The following is a 23,298-nucleotide window of genomic DNA, read 5'->3' as shown; positions in this document are numbered from 1 at the left end:
CACAATATCCCCAAGCTTCTACAGAGCTGAAATCACCCAAGGTTTTAACTGGAAAACTGTGTTTTACAACCTAAATTTTTCAGGACCATTTAAATGTTCAGAAGGCTGTGATGAAATCGTCTGGACATTTTCCCATCGTATGATGGATGGAGGATAGCATGAAAGCCTTGTGGGCCATAGAGATTTTTTTTTCTGTTCCTACTTTTTTCAGTTCGCATTTGACCACTTTGAAAGGTCTGGAACTCTGCCAGCATGAATAGAGACGCTTGTGTTGTTTTCTTGCAGCCTTGGCTTTGGCATGTTGTTTTCAATAAATCAAAGAGTTTGTAGACAGCACTCCAAGACAAAAGTTTTTTTTTTCTTATCCCCTATCCCCCGTTCTTTTTTGAAATAGTCAGAACAGATCATAAGAGTCATTCACAAAGAAAAAAAAAAGACAAAGAACAGAGCATGAAGTTCATTGAACACACCTTTGTGCTATGGGGCATGTTGTCACACTGGGGGAACTTGCCATTAAACAGGTTATTATAGGCTTTTCAGCCAATTTAAACGGCAAAATGAAATAAAACATGTCATTAAACAGCACAAAAAAAATTGTAAAATACAAATCCATTAAACTATTGTTTTAGCCAACTGAAAAACAAAGCAACAATAATATAATTATATAATATAATAATAATTATAATAATATAATATACTTGCAACAAACAGTGATTAATGTTTTAAATAGATAAAATGTGGATGAGTATATTAGGCTTAGCACCTGTGTGGTGACTAGCTTCTGCCTTTTTCTTTAAAAAAAAATCCCATATTTAGCCATTATGGTACCATGTCCCCATTTTACCTGTTAAAAAAAAATCAGTTGCCATTTGTTGCCAATAATAGCCTTGTACTAATTGTAAAACAATTTTCTGAAAGTGCAATTAATTGGTAGGTTTCACTAAATGACAGGAAAAGCATGTGGCAAAAGCCATTCATCTACAGAAGAGAAATGCATTTGAAGCACAAAGGTGTGTTTCAGGACATCAGATCAGAGATTTAAATAGAGCTCGGTCAACCAGCAGACCACCCCGTTTCAAGTGAGAAATTGCTAATTGTCTCTTACAGCCTGGGAACATTATTGCTCACTTATTTTTGGCAGACAATTTTAGGGTGGCAATTTATTTATATTGCACTCTGGGCTTTAACCTTGGTAAGAGTGACTTGGATTGTGTCAGAGCTTAATTCAATTTAGACTCCATTGTGATGCCTTTGGATTTTGAGAATGTGGGATACAATGTTTTTTTGTTTGTTTGTTAAAATTGTGATATCGAAAATAACACACGGATCACTGGTTTAACAAGGGATTTGCTAACTGCTTAACTCTGTGCATATAGAATCAAGGCCGTTGCGTCAGGCACACATTGGACCTTATTCACAAGTCGAACAAATTTCTGTGTAATTTGATCATAAATGCAGTACATGCTTTGAATTCAATGGGACAAATTACAAAGAAATGGATTTATGTACGATTTACACAGTAATTGGCTTGTGTTTCATGAATAAGGCCCAAATTTTGTCCATCCTTGTTCATATTTGCAGCTGTTGAGTTGCATTCTCTGATTTTAAAGGAGAAGTCGGCATTAAATGTCACTTTGTGCATTTCTAGGTGGTGGTTTTTCAGAGTTCAGTTGTCCATTCTGAATGGAGCATGACCTGATTTATCAAGCAGAAACTAAAATGTTGTCGCCCTACTGGTCTTTTGTTGGAGATTGATGCCCAGATTGGGCATTAACCTCAGAGGGAGCATCAAATGTCGGATCACGATGGGCAGAAACATATGTCCCCTCATCCATGTTGAGACGGTTCAGTTCAAGTTGTCTTTTCTTTTTTGTTGTATTTTATTTATTCATTCATTTTTGTGGTTAAAAAAATGTTTGCATGGTATATTACAGAAGAAGCAGCTAATATAATGTATATAAAAACAAATAAAAATAATAATAAAAAAAATATGCATAGGGAATGCATTGTAGTTCAGGAAGGTGCATGGTTATTTATAATCTTTTCAATCATGCCTTTTATCTGTGTCAATAATGGGATACCCAGAATTTTTCAAGATGTATTCTTTCCCTACATCACGCTTGCATCAGGGGCTTTAAAAAACTTTTTCAAGGGTTACTAATAGCTTTTCACTATCAGCGATGAAAGGAAAATGTATCATTCTTCATAGCGTGTTCCTGTCCTTCTGGGAACAAGAACAAAAACAGACCCATTTTGATGTTTTGAAGAGAAGATAAATTTAATCTGGGATTTCAAAGGCCCCTGTTGTCACTGCTTGTGATCATGTAAATATTCAAATCATTATTTTCATCAAATAGTTCAACCAAGTTTCAGCCGATGTTGATTTTGTTATGACTAACAGAGGAAAGATGCAGTCTAGTTCATGTTTTTTTTATATTATTATTATTCTAAACTACATTTTCTTGCTAAATGTCTTTTGTTGGAACAAACTTGAATTACTTACCTGTCATTTTGAGGCTGTAATATTTGTTCATCAGTACTGTCGTTTGACATGGTCCTGACTTGACAGCTCGCCGTGTGCTGGAGGGCTGACATGATAGTTCTGAAATTCTGCTCCAGGTAAAACTACTGAAATAGACTCATTTGAGTGACATGATTGAAAATTCATTGAACAGAAGAAAGTGAACATGATGGTAATAAAAACTCTTTATATAAAGCTTCTAGTACAAGGGAAAATAAACAGAACGCAGTTTTGAACTAAAGCAATAAGCCATGGCAGTGATTTACTTCTTCTTTTTTTTACCATAACACAAACACAAATGTAAAATCAATCGGACGCAGCCTCAAGTGGCTTATTGCATTTAATAAACAGCAGCAATCACAGTAGGATTGAAATATCATTAAATTACATATATTAGTGGTGATAATAACAATACACATATTGTCTATCATATGACAGGCACAAGTTGACTAATGTGCTTTTAGTTCTGGTTCTAATGATTAGACTAAATTAAATTAATTATATCTAAATAAGTTTTAAAATGCAGCATATTCAGACTAGAAAAAATATAAAAATAATTAATAATATGGACATTACTATTAATTATATAATTTTGTAATCTAAAGCATTTATTTATTTTGATTACTTGCTTATGATGCACTCGTTGAAAGTTCCTCCTTGTATTGACCTGGACAATCAGAGTTTGAAGTATAACACTCAGCATTTTGCTTTACAGCAACCTTGTAGTTTTCTGTGGTCAAATGATGGCTTGTGCTCTCATTCTTGTTTTTAAACTGCATCTGTCATAAGTCCACGCTGGCAGTAAATCCCAGCAGGATTGTGTGACAGTTGAAGTAGTTTGGCTTAGGGAAACCAGAGATCCCATCTCTGTGAAGCTAATCGGGGGAAATGACACTACGAAGAGTCCTATGGGAGCTTGACATCCAGGCAGTGTGTTTTCTGTTTTCACCTTGAGGAAACATCAGATCCCCTTGTGTATGTGTGTGCTGTTACACGTTTATGTGTTTGGAGGACTTGCATATCCATTCTTTGTGATTAGATGTGAATGTTGAACCAAACAATATTATATACTTACTTTTTTTTTGCCACTACACATATACTACAGTTCAAAAGGTCGGTAAGATTTCACCAAAGCCTATCTACTTGATCAAAAATACAGTAAAAAAACAGTATAAATTATTATCAGAATTTAATAGAACAGTTTTCCATTTAAATTAAAATGAAATATTATCATGTTAAAATCAATAGTATTTATTATAAAAAAAGACATTATGTAACATTAATTTAAAGCATCCTTGCTAAATAAATAACAAATCCAAAATTGTATTTATTTATTTATTTCAATTTATTTCATGTTAATTAAATTTATTTTATTTATTTTAATTTTCTTATTTTTTCATTTTTATATAAATTTATTTAGATTTTTTTTTTTATATATATATTTATTATTATATATTTATATATTTTGATTTGATTTATTTTGTTTTCATTGTATTTCTATTTATTTTATTTTTGTATGTTATTTTATTTTATTCAGTATAATATATATAGTTTGGTAAAAATTGAACAATAGGTCATGGTTCCAATTCCCAGGAAACATGCAAACTGCCAAATTGCTTACTTGGAATGCAAATGGTTTTGAATAAAAGCATCTGTTAAATGCATTAACTGTAAAATGGGTCAGATGTAGTTTTTCTAAGGGATAGAGACACAGTGACATGTCACCAATAAGATGGAAAATCCCATTTACGTGAACACATATTATTATACGATCAATAATTGTCTCTATTTATTGCACATTTGTGGTGGAGGGGGGGGGGTTGGTTTGTGTGTGTCTGGTCTGGTTTGGTCTGCTGTCTCTTACACTTGTTTGAACAGCATCAGGCCAAACCAGATTCATTTTCCGAATGCTGTTTGAATAGTGATTCTGGATTAGCTTTTAAAGCAATCACCCATCAAAATGACACATTTTCATGTTTGATGGAATAGACCTGTCTGTGTGGTATATCGGTAAATGCGCTGGTGCGTTTTCACTGGCCTCTCTGCTCCATTGTAATGTCATAATTCTGCTCTATTACCTTATTTCTTTGCAATTCAATACTCTGTCCTCGGCACCTCTCTTGCTCTCCAACAAAAGCATTAGCTTACGACTCCAATCGCCATGACAACCGCAGGCAGGGCAAGTCACTGAAGGCAAGTTCCTGTGTTGATGTGCTGGGTGGCTGATCTGGGATCAGGTTTATGGATTTTTTACACTGGGATCCTTAATATTAGATATCCAGAGATCTCAAGTCTCATTCCCAACTATTTCATCACGTTAAATCCTGCATCTCTGCATCGACGCTGCATTTGTTATTTGGTGACCTTTAGTGAGACAGGGACTCTGGAGTATTTTGTATTCAGTTACATGGAAAAAAACAAGTTTATTATCTGTGCCGAGGTGCTGTCTGAGCATCAATCATCAGTCCTAAGTAGCTCTCATACATCCATACCTGCTAAGCCACGGCTATGGTCAAGAGCCCATCGCCATGGCAACTAATTCCTCCCAGTACCTCTCAATGGGTTAATCAATATAGAAAGTTCAGGACTCTCCATATGCCTGTGGCTCTTCCACACCTCTAATCCCTGTTTCTAAAGCCTTGATCCTCCTTTCCCAACTCCAAGTCATCCAAGAGATGCTCTAGTGTTCAAATTGCTACATTTGAATGAATCAATTGATTGTGCTGAGTGTATTGTGCTGAGTGTATTCATATAGATTTTTGTATTTCATAAGGATCAGTTTGTGCAAGAAATTATGATCTGCGCTCACGAGAACAGTCTTCGTTTTCCGTTTAATTCAACAATCATCACCAATAGGGAAAGACACAAACATTTCGGCTACCAAGTCTTCCTCAGTGTGTAAAGCAATTACATACCTCCACCCACTTTTCAAATCACCAATTGTGTCGACGTCATCAGTCATTAATCAATGTTGAATCACCACAATCATTAAAACATTTTCCTTTTAATTTCTAAACAATTTTCACAACATAAAACATCATATTCACTAGTACATCACACAACACATCCATGACTATAAGAATTATCTAGGATTATTCATTTATCACTATTATACAAGCCTACAGTTTAAATAAACAACCAACAATATATACACCAATTAACTTTAAATAGTATAACAGTGGAAAATTCAATAATTAGAAACATCAGAAATACATCGTCATAAGCAATTATGGTTTTCACACTGTAAATACTCCAGATTTATTATATAACATCTTAAAGATGGATTCGACCAATTCTAGTACTTTAAAGAAAAACTGAAAATTCTAGTTCTTCATTCATGCCATTTTGTGTCAGTGATTTAAGTTTATGAATCCAAAATGCTTCCCGTTTCAATAGTTCTTTATTTATATTACCTCCCCGACGTGACCCAAAAACCTCTTCTATTCCTATACATTCCAAATGCTTGATGCCGTGTCCCATTTCATTAAAATGTCCCTACTGAAGAGGTTATATCTTGCCGTCGTATACTCGATTTATGTTCGTTAATCCGTAATTTCAATTGACGCATTGATTTTCCTATATATATCTTTTGACAGGGACATTTTAACATATAGATCACATTACGAGTTGAACAGGTAATACAAGATGTAATTTTAAAACATTTCCGTGTTACTGCACTCTAAACTCTTTAAACTCTTTACACTTCACCAAATTCCGGCATGCAGCACAGTTTCTGCATGGGAAACAGAAACAATCGTCAATGGACGATATTTGAATTTATATAATTTAAAGATTCATCAGATGATTATATGTGCCAATATTTATAAATGATCGATTTTATTGTATTACGTTTTAATCTGTGTAATTGACTGATCGGTAAACTACGTTTTAAAGGAGCTGGATGATAACTGTTAATAGATAATATTGTGTTTTTATCCGTTGGTTTTCAAAATGCTGTTGTATGTAATGCCTCATTGATCTTTGAATCACAGCTTTTTCCATTGTAAACTTAATTGATGGAATTTTCAAATTAATGCACGACACAAATGAATCTAATTCCTGTTCAGAACCTGACCAAATCATAAAACAATCATCTATATAACGCATCCAAACTTTAATATTTGACTGAAATGGATTGTTGTTATGATCTTGTTCAAATTTACCCATAAATAAATTAGCATAATTTGGTGCTATTGGAGTGCCCATCGCTGTACCTTGCACTTGCAAATAAAAATCTCTCTCAAATAAAAAATAGTTCTTGGTTAAGACTAATGTAGTAAGGTCCACTATATATTGTGATGGTACTCTGCTGTCATTGTCTTTACAGTAAAAATTTAGTGCATCCCAACCTGCCTCATGAGGTATATTTGTATAGAGTGAATTGACATAGAGTGTTACAAGCCAGTCCATCGTGCTTATACAAGGAATTTGATTCAATTTATTCAAAAAAAATCAGTGGTGTCTTTTAAATAAGATGGCAATTTTTTCACTATCGGTTGAATCAAAGAATCAAGAAATTTAGATATAGTGTCTGTACCCATTTCCTGAAACAATTGGTCTCATTGGAGGATCTTCTAGTGGTTTATGAGTTTTTGGTAAAGTGTATAAAACCGGAATCTAAAACCGGATATTAATTTTTTTTTTTTATTTAAATTCTTGTTCATTAATCCATTTTCTCTCTAATCCTATTTGTAAAATTTAATTAATTAGTTTTTTATAGGACTCAGTCGGGTTAAATACAAGTTTCTTATAAAATGTCTCATCATGTAACATCCCTTTTATTTTCTCAATGTATGTACTAGTATTCATGACCACAATCCCTCCAGCTTTATCTGCTCGTTGAATAGTCAATGTCGGATCATTAATTAATGCTGATAATGCTTCTCTTTGCACTCTTGTTAAATTAAGGATCAGTTTCCCACAGGACAGAGAGAATGCTGGAAGCATAAAGGCAGGAAATAAATGTAAAAATATCCCTTTTAATCAATAATCGCTACTAATAACCTTGACTGGTTTGGTTATGATTACATTATTCTGTTGAGCACTATAAAAACTGGTACATTTGGTGTATATAAAAACAAACAAATAAAATTCTCATTTGAATTTATGATGTTTGTTCAGTAGAAGCATGTTCTTCATGCTTGAATGCTCAAAGCAAACTCGAGTACGTTTTCTGGAAACTTTTAGCTTCTAATAAAGGTGAAGTTTCTTTATTTTCTCCCAAATTCTGTTAAGAAAGTTTTGGCCGTCTTCTCTGTCTTTCTGTTTCAGTCAGCTGACAGGATTCAATTATGCAAGAGCCATAAAGTTTAATTCAGTTCATTTGACACATCACTAAGCATTATGCCTCATTTCTGCCGACAGGTGATTCAGATTAACTTTGAGGAGTTTGACCTAGAACTGGGCTATGACACACTAACCATCGGTGATGGAGGGGAAGTAGGAGACCCGAAAACCATTTTGCAAGTGTGAGTTTCTTATCCACAGTCTGAGACGGTAAGATGATACATAATTTACACAAGTAGGACATTCTGTGCTGTTCCTCAAACAGTATTCCTATCAACCAGTCTCATTGCTCTGGCCAGTGTTTGTTTGATAGGAATGATATTCCAGGAACAAAAATGAATGTTGAATATCCTACCAGTGTAAATAACCAAGTTATGTTTTCAGAAACCATTCAAATGTTTGTTGTCCTCCTTTGCCATCCTTCTGGATTTGTTTGTCTTAAGTTATGAAGAGTGACGATACAACGCATTTCATGAAGTTAGTTATTAGTACGTATCCGTACAATACCAGTCAAATATTTGGCATCAGAGATTTTGTAGACAAATAAAAATTGTCTACAACTGAATTGTTTTACAAAACTAATAGCATTGAAATATATGATGCATTATATAAATTACAATTAAACTAAAGGCCCGTTCACACCAAGGACGATAACTATAAAGATAACGATAACGATAGTTCTAAAAATCGTCCTCAGTATTAAAGAATAGCCACACCACAGCTATAACGATAAAGGCGCAGAGAAACGATATTGTTAAAATCACTTTCAGAACGATTTTTTTCCAGCTGATGAACGATACAAACATTTGACAGCCAATCAGAATCCATCCTGCTATAACGAGCTTGAGAATTTAAAGGGGCAGATGCGCGTGCGCTTAGAACAAACAGGCGATAGAGTCTGCCAGTGTGGACGCTAATATCGTTATCTTTATAGTTATCTGTATAGTCATCATTCTTGGTGTGAACGGGGCTTAATTCTTAATTTAGACAACTATGCAAAATAGCTCTGGATAGGTGTGCTCAACCTTTTGTCTGCTATTAAACATTCAGTATGAATTGCTTCTGTTTTTTTATGTGTATAATCTCTCTCTTCTCATCAGTCTGACTGGCAGCTTTGTTCCCGACCTCATCGTTAGTATGACCCATCAGATGTGGCTTCACCTCCAGTCTGATGAAAGTGTGGGATCTATAGGCTTCAAGATCAACTACAAAGGTACCAGGATGTGAATAATGTATAGTCACATTGGGAACGGTCTAAAAAAACACTAAAAAGCAAACAGAGCGTTGTTCAAAGAAAACAAAATATATGTATTATTAATACAGGATTGTGGTTTACTTGATCTCGGATATTGGCAATAACCACACTAGTGTAAATATAAGACTTAACATTCATTGTGAACATGAAATGCTCTGGTTTAATTTCACTGAAAGTATATACAAATAAAATTAAATGACTCTTCTTAATCAAAATTATTTGTACAACAAATAATTAATTGTCAGTTGAAATTCTGTGACTGTGGCAACCCTATTGTCAAGGTTAAAAGGAGGAAGTGTTGCAGAGTGATAAAAAACACCCAAACAGCTTCATTTGCAACTGCAAACAAACAGAAAAGGAAAACAGGGTAGACCAAAATTGTACAAACAACCTGTCTGGCATAAGCCCAGATTCAATCAAATGTCCAACCTTCATCCTTGTTTTCTGATCGAGTGAGAAAGTTTTTCACATTCACTGCAAAGCGGTTTAGACATCAAAGGGCCAGACGTTATTTACCTGGACATGTCCACTATGAGTATTCAGCATACATTCTTAGTAGTCAGTGTGCATAAAAGCGAAGCAGTTCCCACAAATCACTTCAGTGGTCTCTGCTGAATGCACAGCAACTAACTTTCATCCCGAACACATGAGCTACATTCACTTGATAGAAGCAGCAATCCCTACAAAACCCATATCTTTGATTATCTCTCCTCCCTCAAGGTTTTGTAATAAATTAGTGTCGGGGTGATGAACAGCGTGCCATTCGGTATAATGAGAGAGACTGACTGAGGTAGACAGAGACCGAGAGAGCAAATGAATCCCCTTAAGTGCAAGACCAGAGAGATAAAAAAAAAAAAACGATTACTGTATGATATCCCTGGGAGAGTCAGGCAAAATATTACAGATTGCATTAGATTTGTCTTTTTTTGTTTGTCTTCTCTACACCTATTATAATTCATTCTATATATGCCACAGACAAGCTCAGTGGCTTTGTTTCTTAATTTTCAATCTCTAGGTAGATCTAATTGGACCCGTCAATCATAAATTCGCAACGGTCATACATGAAGGGATAAAAAAAAAAAATGGTATAGCTTGGACATACATAATGTTGCACGAATAAGCTTTCAGTGTGCCACTATTATGGGACACCACAATTAAAAGTTTGCAGAGTCTGGCATGAAAGGATGAATTATGAAAAAAAAAAAAAATTGTTAGATTATACTATGTATTTAGTTTTATATATTTTTTTATTTTTATATAAAAATTATATAGAATTTAGAGAGAGAGAGAGAGAGAATATATAGAATAATATGATTAGAATTATTCTAATAATATGTAACTGTTCGAACTGAAAGAACATCATTGGTTTAACATTGAGTAAAGCTGAATGAGATTTTGAATGTCAGATTGTGTTATGTGTTCCCAAGCACAGATAAAATGAGAACTCAATGAGGACACCTATGATATATGATGTGAGTATTAAATGTGATATATAATATAAATCAAGAGCCCTTTGAGGGATCCAGACACAAAATGAACTCATTAATGGTTCACAGCACTCATTCATTCAATGGAAGAAATATTAAGGTTTTCATTGTCCCTTTCCCCAGTAGTTAATTTACCTGTCAGGTCACGATTTTGCATAAAAGGGTCACTTCAACATGAAAAAGATGTGGTTATATATTTAAAATGATGATTTGAATGCAAAAGTTAATTTACAGAGGCTTTGATGTGAATCTAAGGAGAATAGCCTAAAAATATACAGAAATTTGTTTCACACAAGAATTCACAACAAGCTTTTAATTTAATTTAATTGTGTTTGAATTTGAGTTTAAAGTGTAACATCAAGTGTTTGCCACCGTGTTATCTGGCACATAAAAATGTATTTAGGAAATTACAATTTATTGGCAGAATAAAGAACAGTCAGCCCTGCGGCCCATTTTTGGGTTGTTACTCAATATTTGAGAAGCACTGCCATAGAGCACTGAAGATATATAGTTCATCCCATTTAGGAGTGTATACTTACAATGCAAATGCACTCCATTATGCTGACGTCTGTGACAAATGCATAATCTACATGGGTCATTAATTGTGTTTACGGTGACTGAAGTTTGATGGCTACATTTCACTTATTTATACAGCTACATCTGTCATCTTCCGTCATTTAATTTATACCCTTATGTTTTACCTCTGAGTGTGCACTTTGCTCTTATTTCTTGTGACAAACTTAATGACATAAAAGCATAACACATTTACTTGATCCCAAAGGTTCAAATTAACATATCAAAAGTGTAGACAGGCACTGCTGAAGTGTTACCATGATTTGTATTCATTACCATGCAAATCGGTCTATTATTCTTAACTCTGGCAGCCTCATTGTTATTTACTGTATACTGTATGCGTTTTGGCAAATAAAATAAAAAAAATTAAGTCAAATGTCACTCAATTAAATCAAGGCATCAGGGATTTGAGTAATGCTTGAACCTTTAGAATCTTACTTTTTAAACAATAACATTTTCCTTGAGCACATTTTTATGCTATTCTTTAACGCCTCTATACAGTAGAGTTTTATTTTGGTGTCTATAATTTCTCCGAACAGTGTGTCATTGATAACTTAGTGTAGGTGGCTGTGCTACTTTTATATGTATAGCATATGCTCTGTTTAGTTATCCTCCATTTGATGTTGGTAGCCTTGAACCTCAGCTGCTTAAAGACTGCAAGTTTGATGACTAATGAAACTAATGAGGAATTTGAATGTCTGATTACTGACTTTTACCAGTTACAAGAGTTTTAAAATGGCCTTTTTTAAACTTTTGGCTAAATAATTCAGAGAGAAGCAATCTACTCAAGTCTATTTTAAGCAGCGGTGCAGATGCATTACTGAAGTTTTTTTAATGCAGATTATCATTGATTATCCATAGCTGAACTCAGTTTCAATGCACAAGCATATGGTCATGCTCATTAACTTTGATCTTCTTTTAAAGATAATTTTGTTTGTATTTTGTGTGGCCACAATGCTTCAATATCTTCAATGTGGTTTAAAAACCTAATTTAATTGAATGCTTCAAAGAAATAAAACCAGAGCTCCGCCTGGGAGTTTGTCTGTGTGTACTTGACTCATGTGACTCGTGTTTTAGAAGTGCCTCGTTTTGTCTCTCGGCTCCACATAAAACTCGACTTTGCGATAATGAGCGCTTTCTTGAGAGAGATAAAGTCAGCATTATTGAAATGAAACAATATCCATGGGATACACAAAGGGAGAGATAAATTACTTGCCATTTTCCAATGAATAAGAAATGTTTTTGAGATTCAATTTATTTATAGGCTTTTATGTGAAGGCCGGCTTAATGAGTCCTGCTATATGGTAAATACTCAGAATGCTTTTTGATATATTGCATGCCAAAGTTCACTGATACTTTGTAATTCCCTGGCTGTTTCGGGAAGAAAAACACTGGTCCCAAACTTCCCCCGTGTGGGCCGTCTGTGCTTACATATACAGAATCAACCTTTTGGACTTGATTGGATAACTTGTTGACACAATTGATCTTCACAGAGTGGTCCCATCACATTAAGCGCTGCGAGAGAAGCGTAGGAGTTCGCATCTGACATGCTGACCTCACATCAGAGTGTAGCGCTGTCCGAGATTATTCACACACCATCAGCTCCTTCGGACAATTTGTATTATATTTTTTGCCTCATCTTAAATACAAAGCAGTAAATATGGCCTAACCTTCCCCTAGCCACACCTCACGATTGACCAATGGAGTAAAACATTGTGGTAGTCATAAAGAGACTGTCATGTCGGAAATTAATGCCATACATCAAGCAATGGCCAAAGACCTCCATTATACCTCAGGAGAAATCCCCTTCCTACATGTTCAAACTTTGATTTGGTTTTAAATGAAATTTAGTGGATGTTTTTTTTTTTTTTCCTCTCTCTTACCATCCGTACTTTGGCAAACCCTCAAGCATCCTTATTCGGAACGGAGTTCATAGTTCAATTGTGAATATCCGTGCAAAGTGTCTGGGAAGATGTATTGCCCATTCCAGCAGCCTGCCGCCCACTGAGTCGATTCTATACTGGTGTTATCTAGGTATAGTGACCCCTAGACTTGGTTTTTGTACTCGTGGTGGGAATGTCCTGGATGGCCAACTCTACCACTGAAGGGTCCAGGTGCTGGAGCTTATCTAGGCTGAACAGAGAGTTTTGGTGGCATTCTGTTCTGGTCAACTTCCTGTAATTGCAGCGAGGTTCAGGACATCTGAAGAAATCAGTCCATCATTGGATTTTTGCAGTACAATTCAGTGCCAATTTCAAAGCTACAATTTAGTAATTTGCTATAAGTCTGTAGATTTATCTTGCACTTTAACATGGAGAGGAATTGACAGTTAATTTCTCTTAACTAGCTCAACCAGCAAGACTTTTTCAGGCCACCAGCTGCACTAGAAAGATTATGCTGTCTGATTAGCTTTTTATTTTTCGGTGAACTTGGTTTCTTGAAGCATCTTGGAGATGTTGCCACAGTTCTTCTGGATTTAGTCCGTCTCAGTTTGTTCTGTTTCTTCATGTCATTCCAGACAGACTGGATGGTGAGACCACATCTCTGTGTGGAGCACTGGCTGTTGTCAGACTCCTTGTGCAAACAAAATTCTCACTGGATTATTACAATTAATGGCAAAATGAATGTTTTTAGATGTAAACTGATATTTCCTACTGACACACTACAGCAAAAGATAGAAATAACTGACTTAAAACCATTTTTAGCTGGTGAAAAAATTAGTGTTCTAATAATTTTGGCCACCAATGTATACTGTTTATAAAGCTTAAGCAATTGCTAAAACATCACATTTCCTCTTTCCACTGCTGCAATCACTATTATTTACATCCTTTCTCTGTAGAAATCGACAAGGAGAGCTGTGGGGACCCAGGCACCCCTCTGTATGGGATGAGAGAAGGAGATGGATTCTCTAATGGCGACGTGTTACGTTTTGAGTGCCAATTTGGATTTGAGCTTATTGGAGAGAAGACAATATCCTGTCAGAACAACAACCAGTGGTCTGCCAACATACCCATCTGCATTTGTGAGTACTGTCAATGCTACTGTACATTGCAAACTGATTAATTGCTTTGGAAATATTTTTCCTGTCCTAGTTTTATGCTATAATGACAGTTTTATAATGTATTATTTGACCATTTTAGTCAGGAAAATTATGCTAAATTTAAAGAAGGTTTTTATTGTCCACAAATTTTTTTATTGTCCACAAAGTTTTTATTGTCCACAAATTTGTTTTATTTCATCAGCACCATCTTGAAATTTAAATTAATGTTAAGTTTTTCCCTCTCTAGGGTGCTATATAAAATAATACAGCAAATAAAGTGGGTGGGTGGGACTATATGCTAGCTGACCAGTGGCAGGTATGGAAAATGTTTAGGAAACAAGTTTGAAAACAGTCATTAGTTGGGATGCTAGTGGCATAGAAATCACACACTTAAACTTTTTTTCTGTTTATAACTTATAACTGGATTTTATTAACTTTCCTGTCTTTGCCTTTTCTTCCAAATGAATGCAGAGATCTCTGAGGCAGCTGGAATAATTGGCTTATATATACAGCCAACCTAGAGACTACTTCAGCTGCAGTGACATCTGCTATATTTTGATACTTCACCTGTAGGCTCTTTGCTTAAAAAAATGCATAGCTGAAATTTCCCCCCGTCTAATTGGAAGATTGAACAAATCAGCTCTATTTATAGCCTGAAGTCCATCTATGTCATGAACGCAGTTTGTCAGAAAGTGCAGAACCTAATCAACAGCAAAGTGACAGTCTCCATATGGCATATTAAACGCATACACATGGCTAAGTGCTGTATTATTACACTGATGTATGATGTGGCATGTTTTTATATGTTGCCGGCTGTCAGGGAGTTTTTTCTCAGTCGTTATGAACATAGTTACATTAATCTTTGGCTAAACATTAGTAGCAATACTGTTTTATTCTTTCAGTTCCATGTCTTTCAAACTTCACTGCACCCATGGGCACAGTCCTCTCTCCGGATTACCCAGAGGGCTATGGGAACAACCTTAACTGCGTGTGGCTGATCCTATCAGAGCCCGGCAGCCGTATCCACTTGGCCTTCAATGACTTTGACCTAGAGGCTCCATATGACATCCTGACCGTGAAGGATGGAGAGATGCTTGACTCATCTGTACTTGGCCGTTTCACTGGGGCGGAGGTGCCGTCACACCTCACCAGCAACAACAACATTCTCCGGCTGGAGTTCCAGGCTGACCACTCCATGTCGGGCAGAGGTTTCAACATTACCTACACCAGTGCGTGTAACATCTTTGGATGGGTTTATGATATGCATTATGTCTGCATGGGGCATTTGTTAAGCATAAATGAAGCATGAATTCTGCATGAGACAAAATGTTTGTTTTAAGCATGTGTTGTGCATCAAAGTGTACTGATAGCAGGTACTGATAATTAAGATGAACTTACCTTTGAATAATATGCTATTACATATACATAATCTAGCATATTGAGATCAGTTTTAACCCTTTTTACCTTCTCTGCAGTACTATTAATACAGTAGTTTGAAAATATCCCTCAAATTCTCTCAATTATTTTTTTATGAAACGTCTCTTATATTTAGTCTAAATATTGTAAGCTGCTTACAATAACTAGTCAAACAAATTCAATACAATACTTTTTATAGTAATTTTTTTTTGTTAACTTCCTTTATATTTATATTCATATTTATATCTTTATCTAAATCACCAACAGTACATTTAAATATATAATTGAAATATATTTAAATATATAATTAAATCACCTACATATTGTATTATTAAAGTAAATATGAAATGTATATATATTAAACAGTATATTTAAATATATATATATATATATAACAACAGTATGTTTAAATTAGTGCTGACAAAGTTCATTCAAAATAAATAAAATATTTGCATAATATATATACATACAGTATATATTTTGAAAATATTTATATTTATTTACATGTCTATATTTATATTATAAATAAATATTTAATATATAAACTACGTATTTTTCTGAAATAGATACATGCATGTGTGTGTATTTGTATATACATAATATATGTATGTGTGCTGTGTATATTTATTATATAAACAGAAACTTTTATTTTGGATGCGATTAATCACGATTAATCATTTGACAGCACTAGTTTAAATTAAAATTAATCGTCGTTATAATTCACATTTTTCATTCTGTTTTTATTATCATTAATAAAACTTTTTTTTTTTACTTTGTTAGTAAGCATCTTTAATCATTTTTCTTACACTTAATGATTAACTTAAATTAACACTTAATGAAAGTGTAAATTAAATATAAATTCAACTGAATTTGTGATGTGTAGAACAAACTTGAAAGACTGTCTGTTTACGGCAACTTCCAGGCATTTCAAATGCAAATACACCGCTTCGTTTTTCCCCCAGCACACCCAATCTCCCCTCCGCCCCTCATTAGCACATACATGACTTTAATCTACACAATGACTTCTTGATGGTCCTTCTTAAAGGAGATGTGAAATGTCACGATAATCCATCAAAGTCCTTAAAGTAGACATCAGTTTGCATGCATATTAGGTTGCTACAGTAGTCGTTAAGGCTTAACGCTAATGTCGCGTTCTTTAAAAGACTGACACCTAACTGTTGTCTGTTAAGAGCTGTCAGTGCCCTGATGGAGCACGTTAAATCTGTATTCATTCTGACAAACGTCATGTCCTTCTTGTAGGCCTCTCCTGTCACTAGACATCCATCAGGCACTCAGGGTGTTGTGGGGACAGCAGCTTTCTTGGCCAATCGCCTTGGGCCTCTATATATGCTTCATGGAGTTATGATAAAAACAGCTGGAAGGTCAATAACACTAACACTAAAAAAACAAAGCCTTGAGTGGAAACCTGCCCTACAAAGTACCACAAATCTTCATTCTTTGAGTGCAGGGTAAATTGAAGTGCATCACCTGAGATGGAGTGTCTTTCAAACTTCTCAACTTTCTAACAACTTCGTTTTTAACTCATCCACTTGTTAAAGTGATTTTTTTTTTTTTTGGTAGTGACATTGTGGTGTCATAAATACTTTGACTACCCAGAAAATCTATGGCGAAAGCCTGTTCATGACACTTCCAATTCTAGATTACTATCTTATGTCATTCATTCTTACAGCATTTGGCCATAATGAGTGTCCGGATCCAGGAGTCCCCCTGAACGCCAGACGTTTCGGTGACAGTTTCCAGCTAGGAAGCTCCATCTCGATCATCTGCGAGGATGGCTTCATTAAGACACAGGGAGCAGAAACCATCACTTGTGAGCTCAACGGTGGCAAGGTGATGTGGAGCGGCCCCATCCCAAAGTGTGAAGGTATTTATTATGGCCAGTTACCACTAGAAGTAGAGAGGAGTCCCCAATAAGTGGACAGTTGTTCCTAGTTTTGTATGTGACTCTAAATGGAATAGACAGTCACCTGTGGGTCACAGAGACGGGGGTTAATAGGGCATGTAAACCTGAGGGCATGTGGTGGTGAGCAGCCTGTCATCTGTTGTTAAAATCCCTGTCAATCCCTCGAATTTTGCTCAGCGTGTTTCTAATTATGCAGTAACACTATTCATATGGTCAGAGGAGCAGAGTGACAGACTACCAGTGTCGCCCACCAGTAGTTTTAACACCTTACTGTAAGTTTTGTGGGATTGTAAATATGTAAAGTGAGGTATAATGTACAGTCAACTGGTCTTCATTTTTTTTACCGGTCATCTGTCTCAAGTACGGATTCAAAAAACAGTGGCTTTATGTGAGTCAACTAAAATGCATCTCTGTTAAACCTCTGTTCTTTCTACAGCTCCCTGTGGAGGCCACTTCTCAGCTCCTAGTGGAGTTATTTTATCTCCTGGGTGGCCTGGTTACTACAAAGATTCGCTCAACTGTGAATGGGTCATCGAGGCTGAACCAGGACGCTCCATCAAGATCACATTTGAGAAGTATGCTTTTTTAATTTGAGTAGATATTGTTGCTTTTGTACATCTATATAATTAAATGGTTACAACAAAGAAATCTGTATATTGTAAATACACTACCATTAAAAGGTTTAGGGTCAGTAAGTTTTTATTTAGCACTGATTTTTTTTAAAAACAAAGCATATGCTGTTCTTGCAAAATTTCTATTAGACAAAAATCCTGAAAAAAAAGTATCACGGTTTCCAAAAAAATAGTAAACAGTACAACATTTTTACTATGTTTTAGCATTGATAATAATTAATGGTCTTGAGCACCAAATCAGCATATTAGAATGATTTCTGAAAAATTATGTAACACTGAAGACTTGAGTAATAGCTGCTTTGCCATTACAGGAGTAAATAAAAAAAAAATAGTTGTTTTAATTTGTAATAATGTTATGCAATATTTTACTCTATTTTTGTTGATCAAATAAATCCAGCCTCGGTGAGCATAAGAGACCTTTTTTCCAAAACATTCAAATCCGATTACTGACCCCAAACTTTTCAACAGTAGTGTATAATAAATATGATAAAGTTGTCTCATTCCTGGCAAGGACATTTAATTATTGTCTGTTTTTCCAACCAGATTTCAGACAGAGTTGAATTGTGATTTCCTGGAGCTTCACGATGGGCCCAATGTTCTCTCTCCCCTAATTGGCTCATTCAACGGCACCCAGGTGCCTCAGTTCCTATTCAGCAGTGGCAACCACCTGTACATGCTTTTCACCACTGACAACAGCCGCTCAAACAATGGCTTCAAGATCCTGTATGAAAGTAAGTGGACAGTAAACTTTCCACACTTTCAAAACTTGCCATTTGAAAGCAACTTTTGTCAATTTAGAGCACCAGCAGGCAGTAAATACAGTAATTGAAACGCTCTCAAAATACTTTTTTTCTAAGCTTCATCTGTCTCACTATTCCTAGGCGTAACAATAGATGCCTACTCCTGCCTGGATCCAGGGATTCCAGTCAACGGTCTTCGCTACGGTCAGGACTTCTCCATCGGTTCCACCGTGTCCTTCGGCTGTGACTCGGGCTACCGCCTCAGCCACGAAGAGCCATTGGTCTGTGAAAAGAACCACTGGTGGAGCCACCCGCTACCCACCTGTGACGGTTAGTCTCCTGAGACATTCAAAGTAAAAAAAGAGCTGTTAATCTTTGTGGCCTACTGATCAATGAAACTGTTTGATAAAGAAAACAGATGATGTGTTGATTTAAATCTTGAATAAAAGAGGTTCAGATTCACGGACAAAAAGGGCTTAATAGACTGTATTACTAAAGCAAGACAGCGCTAAACAGCAGGCTTGTGCTGGCAATGAAACCTCTGCTCAACGCTGGATGAAAGACGTTACCTATGTCTTACCCCGTCAGAGCTCCTTAGGCTGCCTGTCCTTCGGCTATTTGATTAAATTCTTTCGCTTTGCCTTCTCGAAGGCAGCTAAACTGAAACAATGTGATTCAATGCAAGGCCATTAGTCCGTCGCTGAGGAGGACTCTGAGAGGCAATTTGCAGTGAAGGCTGCTTCAGCTGATAGGAACTGATGCGCTCACCAGATTAGACATCCAGGGGCACTTTTTACTGCGCACAGTCATCTCACTTCCATGGACTCTAAATGCAACATATATTAGAGACATGCACCTGCCTGTACTGCTGTCTCAGGTAGCAGAGGTCTGTCTGATACTGTACATTATTCCTCCACTGAGCAACATGCAGTGTTTAAGAAAAAAGCGTATGAGTACTGATGCGAATCAAGCATGCATTTTATGAGCTGAGAGAGAGGTGACGTTTTCGACCACTATTCTAAGAAATAGCTTAGGCTGGTATAAAAGTCACACTGTTTTTCTTTATACTTCTGATACAAGCAGAACCTTTTTTTTTTCTTTTATTAAGCTCCTTTTTGCATATTTCTTATTTAAATAAAAGCTCCAGCATCTCCGCAACACTACATAGGAAAAGTGGTTTGGAAAATTGAAAGACGGATGGGCGGAATTATACAAGCCTTGTTGTAAACTGCAAATTGAATGGAGTTATATATAAGAAAAAGAGAGCAAAAGACTTCCTGATTTTAAGATTTTGATCAATTTACAGCTTAATAACAGCTTTTAAAAGAATTTAAAGAATTTAATTGGTATTAAAGTGAAAAAGTGTTTTTATTTTAGTGTTCTGATATTTTTGGACCCCACTGGATTGTCATGGATATGGATATGCTACAGTTCAAAAGTTTTGAGTCGATAAATTTTTTTAAATGTTATTCAAAAGTCTCTAATGCTCAGCAATGCTGCAATTATTGATCAAAAATACAGTAAAAACAGTAATATTGGGAAATGTTATTATAATTTAAAATAACATATGAATATATTTCAAAATATAGTTTACTTCCTGTGATGGCAAAGCTGAATTTCAACAGCTATTACTGTTTTCAGTGTCACATGATCCTTCAGAAATCATTCTAATATACTGATTTGGTGTTGAACAGAAACCTATTTTTTCTTCAGGATTCTTTGATGAAAAGAAAGTTCAAATGAACAGTATTTGTTTGAAATAGAAATAACATTGTAAATGTCTTTACTGTCACTTTTGGTTGTTTAAATATATCCTTGTGGGAAAACAAAATAATTGTTTTAAGATTTTTTAGGAAAAAAATTATAATTACTGATCCCGAACTTTTGAACAATACTATAGTTGCTATGCAAGTGCTTAGAAGTTTCAATCACAAGCTATAAATGTTAATTCACCTTTGACATTTTAACTTATAAGCCCAGTATATGGTCTGATAGAAGAGTGAAATCCTTTATTCTTATATAGTTCCATTTGCATACATTGAATTTACTGTAAGTGAAAGGTCTGTTTAAATAACCTTCCTCGCTCTGCCTTTAGCACTCTGCGGGGGTGATGTTCGAGGACCTGGAGGCACCATCCTGTCCCCGGGATACCCTGAGGTCTACCCCAGCTCCCTTAACTGCACTTGGACTGTGGAGGTCAGCCATGGCAAAGGTAAAGCAGCAATTGATATACCTTACCTGCAGTTTGTTACCCGCTTATTGAAAGTGATATAAGTATTCATTTTGACAGGCCAAATGCTGAAGAATAATATACATATTGATAACTGGATAAAATGCACATAGCACATAGTCTAGCTAAAGCCAGCCGTACATACAAACTGTCATGAATACAGATTTAGGTACTTGTCCATGCCCTACTCTGAAATATCATTATACAACCTTTGAGTTCAGAATAATGAAAGTTCCTCTGAATTTTAATTTCCCATGGCTGCTAATGCATATCAATTTTGAAGGCCATTATGTTTAGTGGACAGATCGCTTGGAACTAAAAATACACTTTTCTCTTTCTGACACAAAGGCAGAAAAGGATCAGTATCAAAATTTTCTTTGTTCTACGTGACCTCAGCCAAGGGCCATTGCTTAAATTCACAGGGCCTTAGAAAAAAGTTTTAATGAATGGGCCTCCCTTCTCCTGGGTCTAATGAATAGGCTATACCCTTAGTGTGGCCCACAAGTCCCTTCTGCCTTATATAATGAAGTTGACCCTAAATGCTTGATCATTCCTTTTATTCTTTTCTTTTTTTGTCAGTTTTTTTCTTCCTTCTCCAAGCTCCACCAGACAGTGAATGTCAGAGGTTGACCAAAAACTTGAACTATATTATTAGTTGGTTCATTTGTGCATTGCTCTTGTTTCCCCAATAGGCGTTCAGTTCACCTTTAACACCTTCCACCTGGAGGATCATCATGACTACCTGCTCATCACTGAGAATGGGAGTTTTGTTCAGCCGCTCGCCCGCCTCACAGGCGCAGAAATGCCCTCGCCCATCAACGCGGGGCTCTATGGCAACTTCAAGGCCCAGCTCCGCTTCATATCTGATTTCTCCATCTCCTACGAAGGTTTCAACATCACATTTTCAGGTGAGGGATATCCTGAGAATTGACCCTCTGAAGGGACGCTAGTTGAGTCCTCTTACAGTTTATACAGTATTTACAGAATCAGGCTATTTTCTTATCTATTATGTGAACATTTTAATATTTTTGTAAAAACCCTAATGATTTGTGATAAAACTATCAATGGTGAATTAAATAAAAATTACTTTCTATTTTAAAAAGAGAAAATTTTTATTAATTTAAAATAATATTAAAAAATAATGCATGAAAATAGAAATTAAAATAAAATTATAAAAATTCAAACTAAATGTATTTAAAAAAAATAGAGGCATAATTAAAATCTAAACAAGAAATACAAAAACAATAAAAAATATTTTCATCTTTTCATGTTCATTATGTTTACCTCAATCCCTAATAAATATTTATTTTAATGTGTAATCTTTCAAATTCTGTTTCCCAAGAATACAACCTAGAGCCATGCGAGGATCCAGGAGTGCCACATTTTGGGCGCCGTAATGGTTACAGCTTTGGCATCGGAGATACACTTACCTTCTCCTGCAATATGGGCTACCGCCTGGAGGGAGCACCAGAAATCATTTGCCTGGGAGGGGGTCGGCGCATGTGGAGCGCACCTCTGCCAAGGTGTGTTGGTACGTTGTCAGCTGTTTTCATTCATTTAAACTTTTATTCTATTGATTCATTACCAAATGGCACACCACATGGACATATTGCTGATTCTAAAGAAAGATAATGCTGACATGTTCACTTTGACTGTCAGCCCAATGACAGAAATGCCTTTAATGATGAACCTGTTTTTATGGGGGATAAATCAGAGGGGTTCAAACAGTGCATGGTTTAAAGGGACAGTTCACCTAAAAATGAAACTTCTGTCATTATTTAATCTCCCTCATGTCTATTTAAGCTTGTATGACTGTATTCCTCAGTGGAAGACAAAAATTCATTTTTGGAAGAATTCAGTTTCTTTTTAATATAATGTAAGTGAATGAAGACTAAGGCTGTCACAATGTTGAAAAATAAACAATATTACAATCAGTGTTGGGTGTAACGCGTTACTAAGTAACGCGTTACTGTAATTAAATTACTTATCCACTGAAAAAGTAAAGTAAGGGATTACTGTTCATTTTTAGGTAATTTAATTACAGTTACTTATAAAGTACTTGCGTTACATACAGTAAATAATTTCAACAGTTCTAAAAGCAATATTGAATTTGAAATCTAAATTTACCGTCTAAAGATATTGAATGCAGCCGCTTTAACCCTCCGTGTGCGGGTGCGTTCACTTTCAGATTTTC

General features: G+C 35.5%; 1 protein-coding gene across 1 annotated transcript in view; it reads left to right on the top strand.

Moving 5' to 3' along the window:
- Positions 1–23,298, top strand: part of LOC306885654 (CUB and sushi domain-containing protein 3-like) — a 405,244-nt gene that overhangs the window by 235,428 nt on the left and 146,518 nt on the right. Inside the window, exons 11-21 of the mRNA XM_079442324.1 lie at positions 7,886–7,989; positions 8,908–9,020; positions 13,962–14,144; positions 15,065–15,391; positions 17,269–17,463; positions 17,939–18,077; positions 18,678–18,865; positions 19,016–19,204; positions 20,970–21,086; positions 21,797–22,012; positions 22,447–22,635. Of these exons, the coding sequence (XP_079298450.1) occupies positions 7,886–7,989; positions 8,908–9,020; positions 13,962–14,144; positions 15,065–15,391; positions 17,269–17,463; positions 17,939–18,077; positions 18,678–18,865; positions 19,016–19,204; positions 20,970–21,086; positions 21,797–22,012; positions 22,447–22,635 (1,960 nt within the window). The remainder of the gene's footprint in view (positions 1–7,885; positions 7,990–8,907; positions 9,021–13,961; positions 14,145–15,064; positions 15,392–17,268; positions 17,464–17,938; positions 18,078–18,677; positions 18,866–19,015; positions 19,205–20,969; positions 21,087–21,796; positions 22,013–22,446; positions 22,636–23,298) is intronic.

This window comes from Barbus barbus, assembly GCF_936440315.1.
Source record: "Barbus barbus genome assembly, chromosome: 19".
NCBI classification, from domain to species: Eukaryota; Metazoa; Chordata; class Actinopteri; order Cypriniformes; family Cyprinidae; genus Barbus; species Barbus barbus.
Note: the sequence above shows the minus strand (reverse complement) of the source record. Positions and strands in the feature narration are given on the sequence as shown.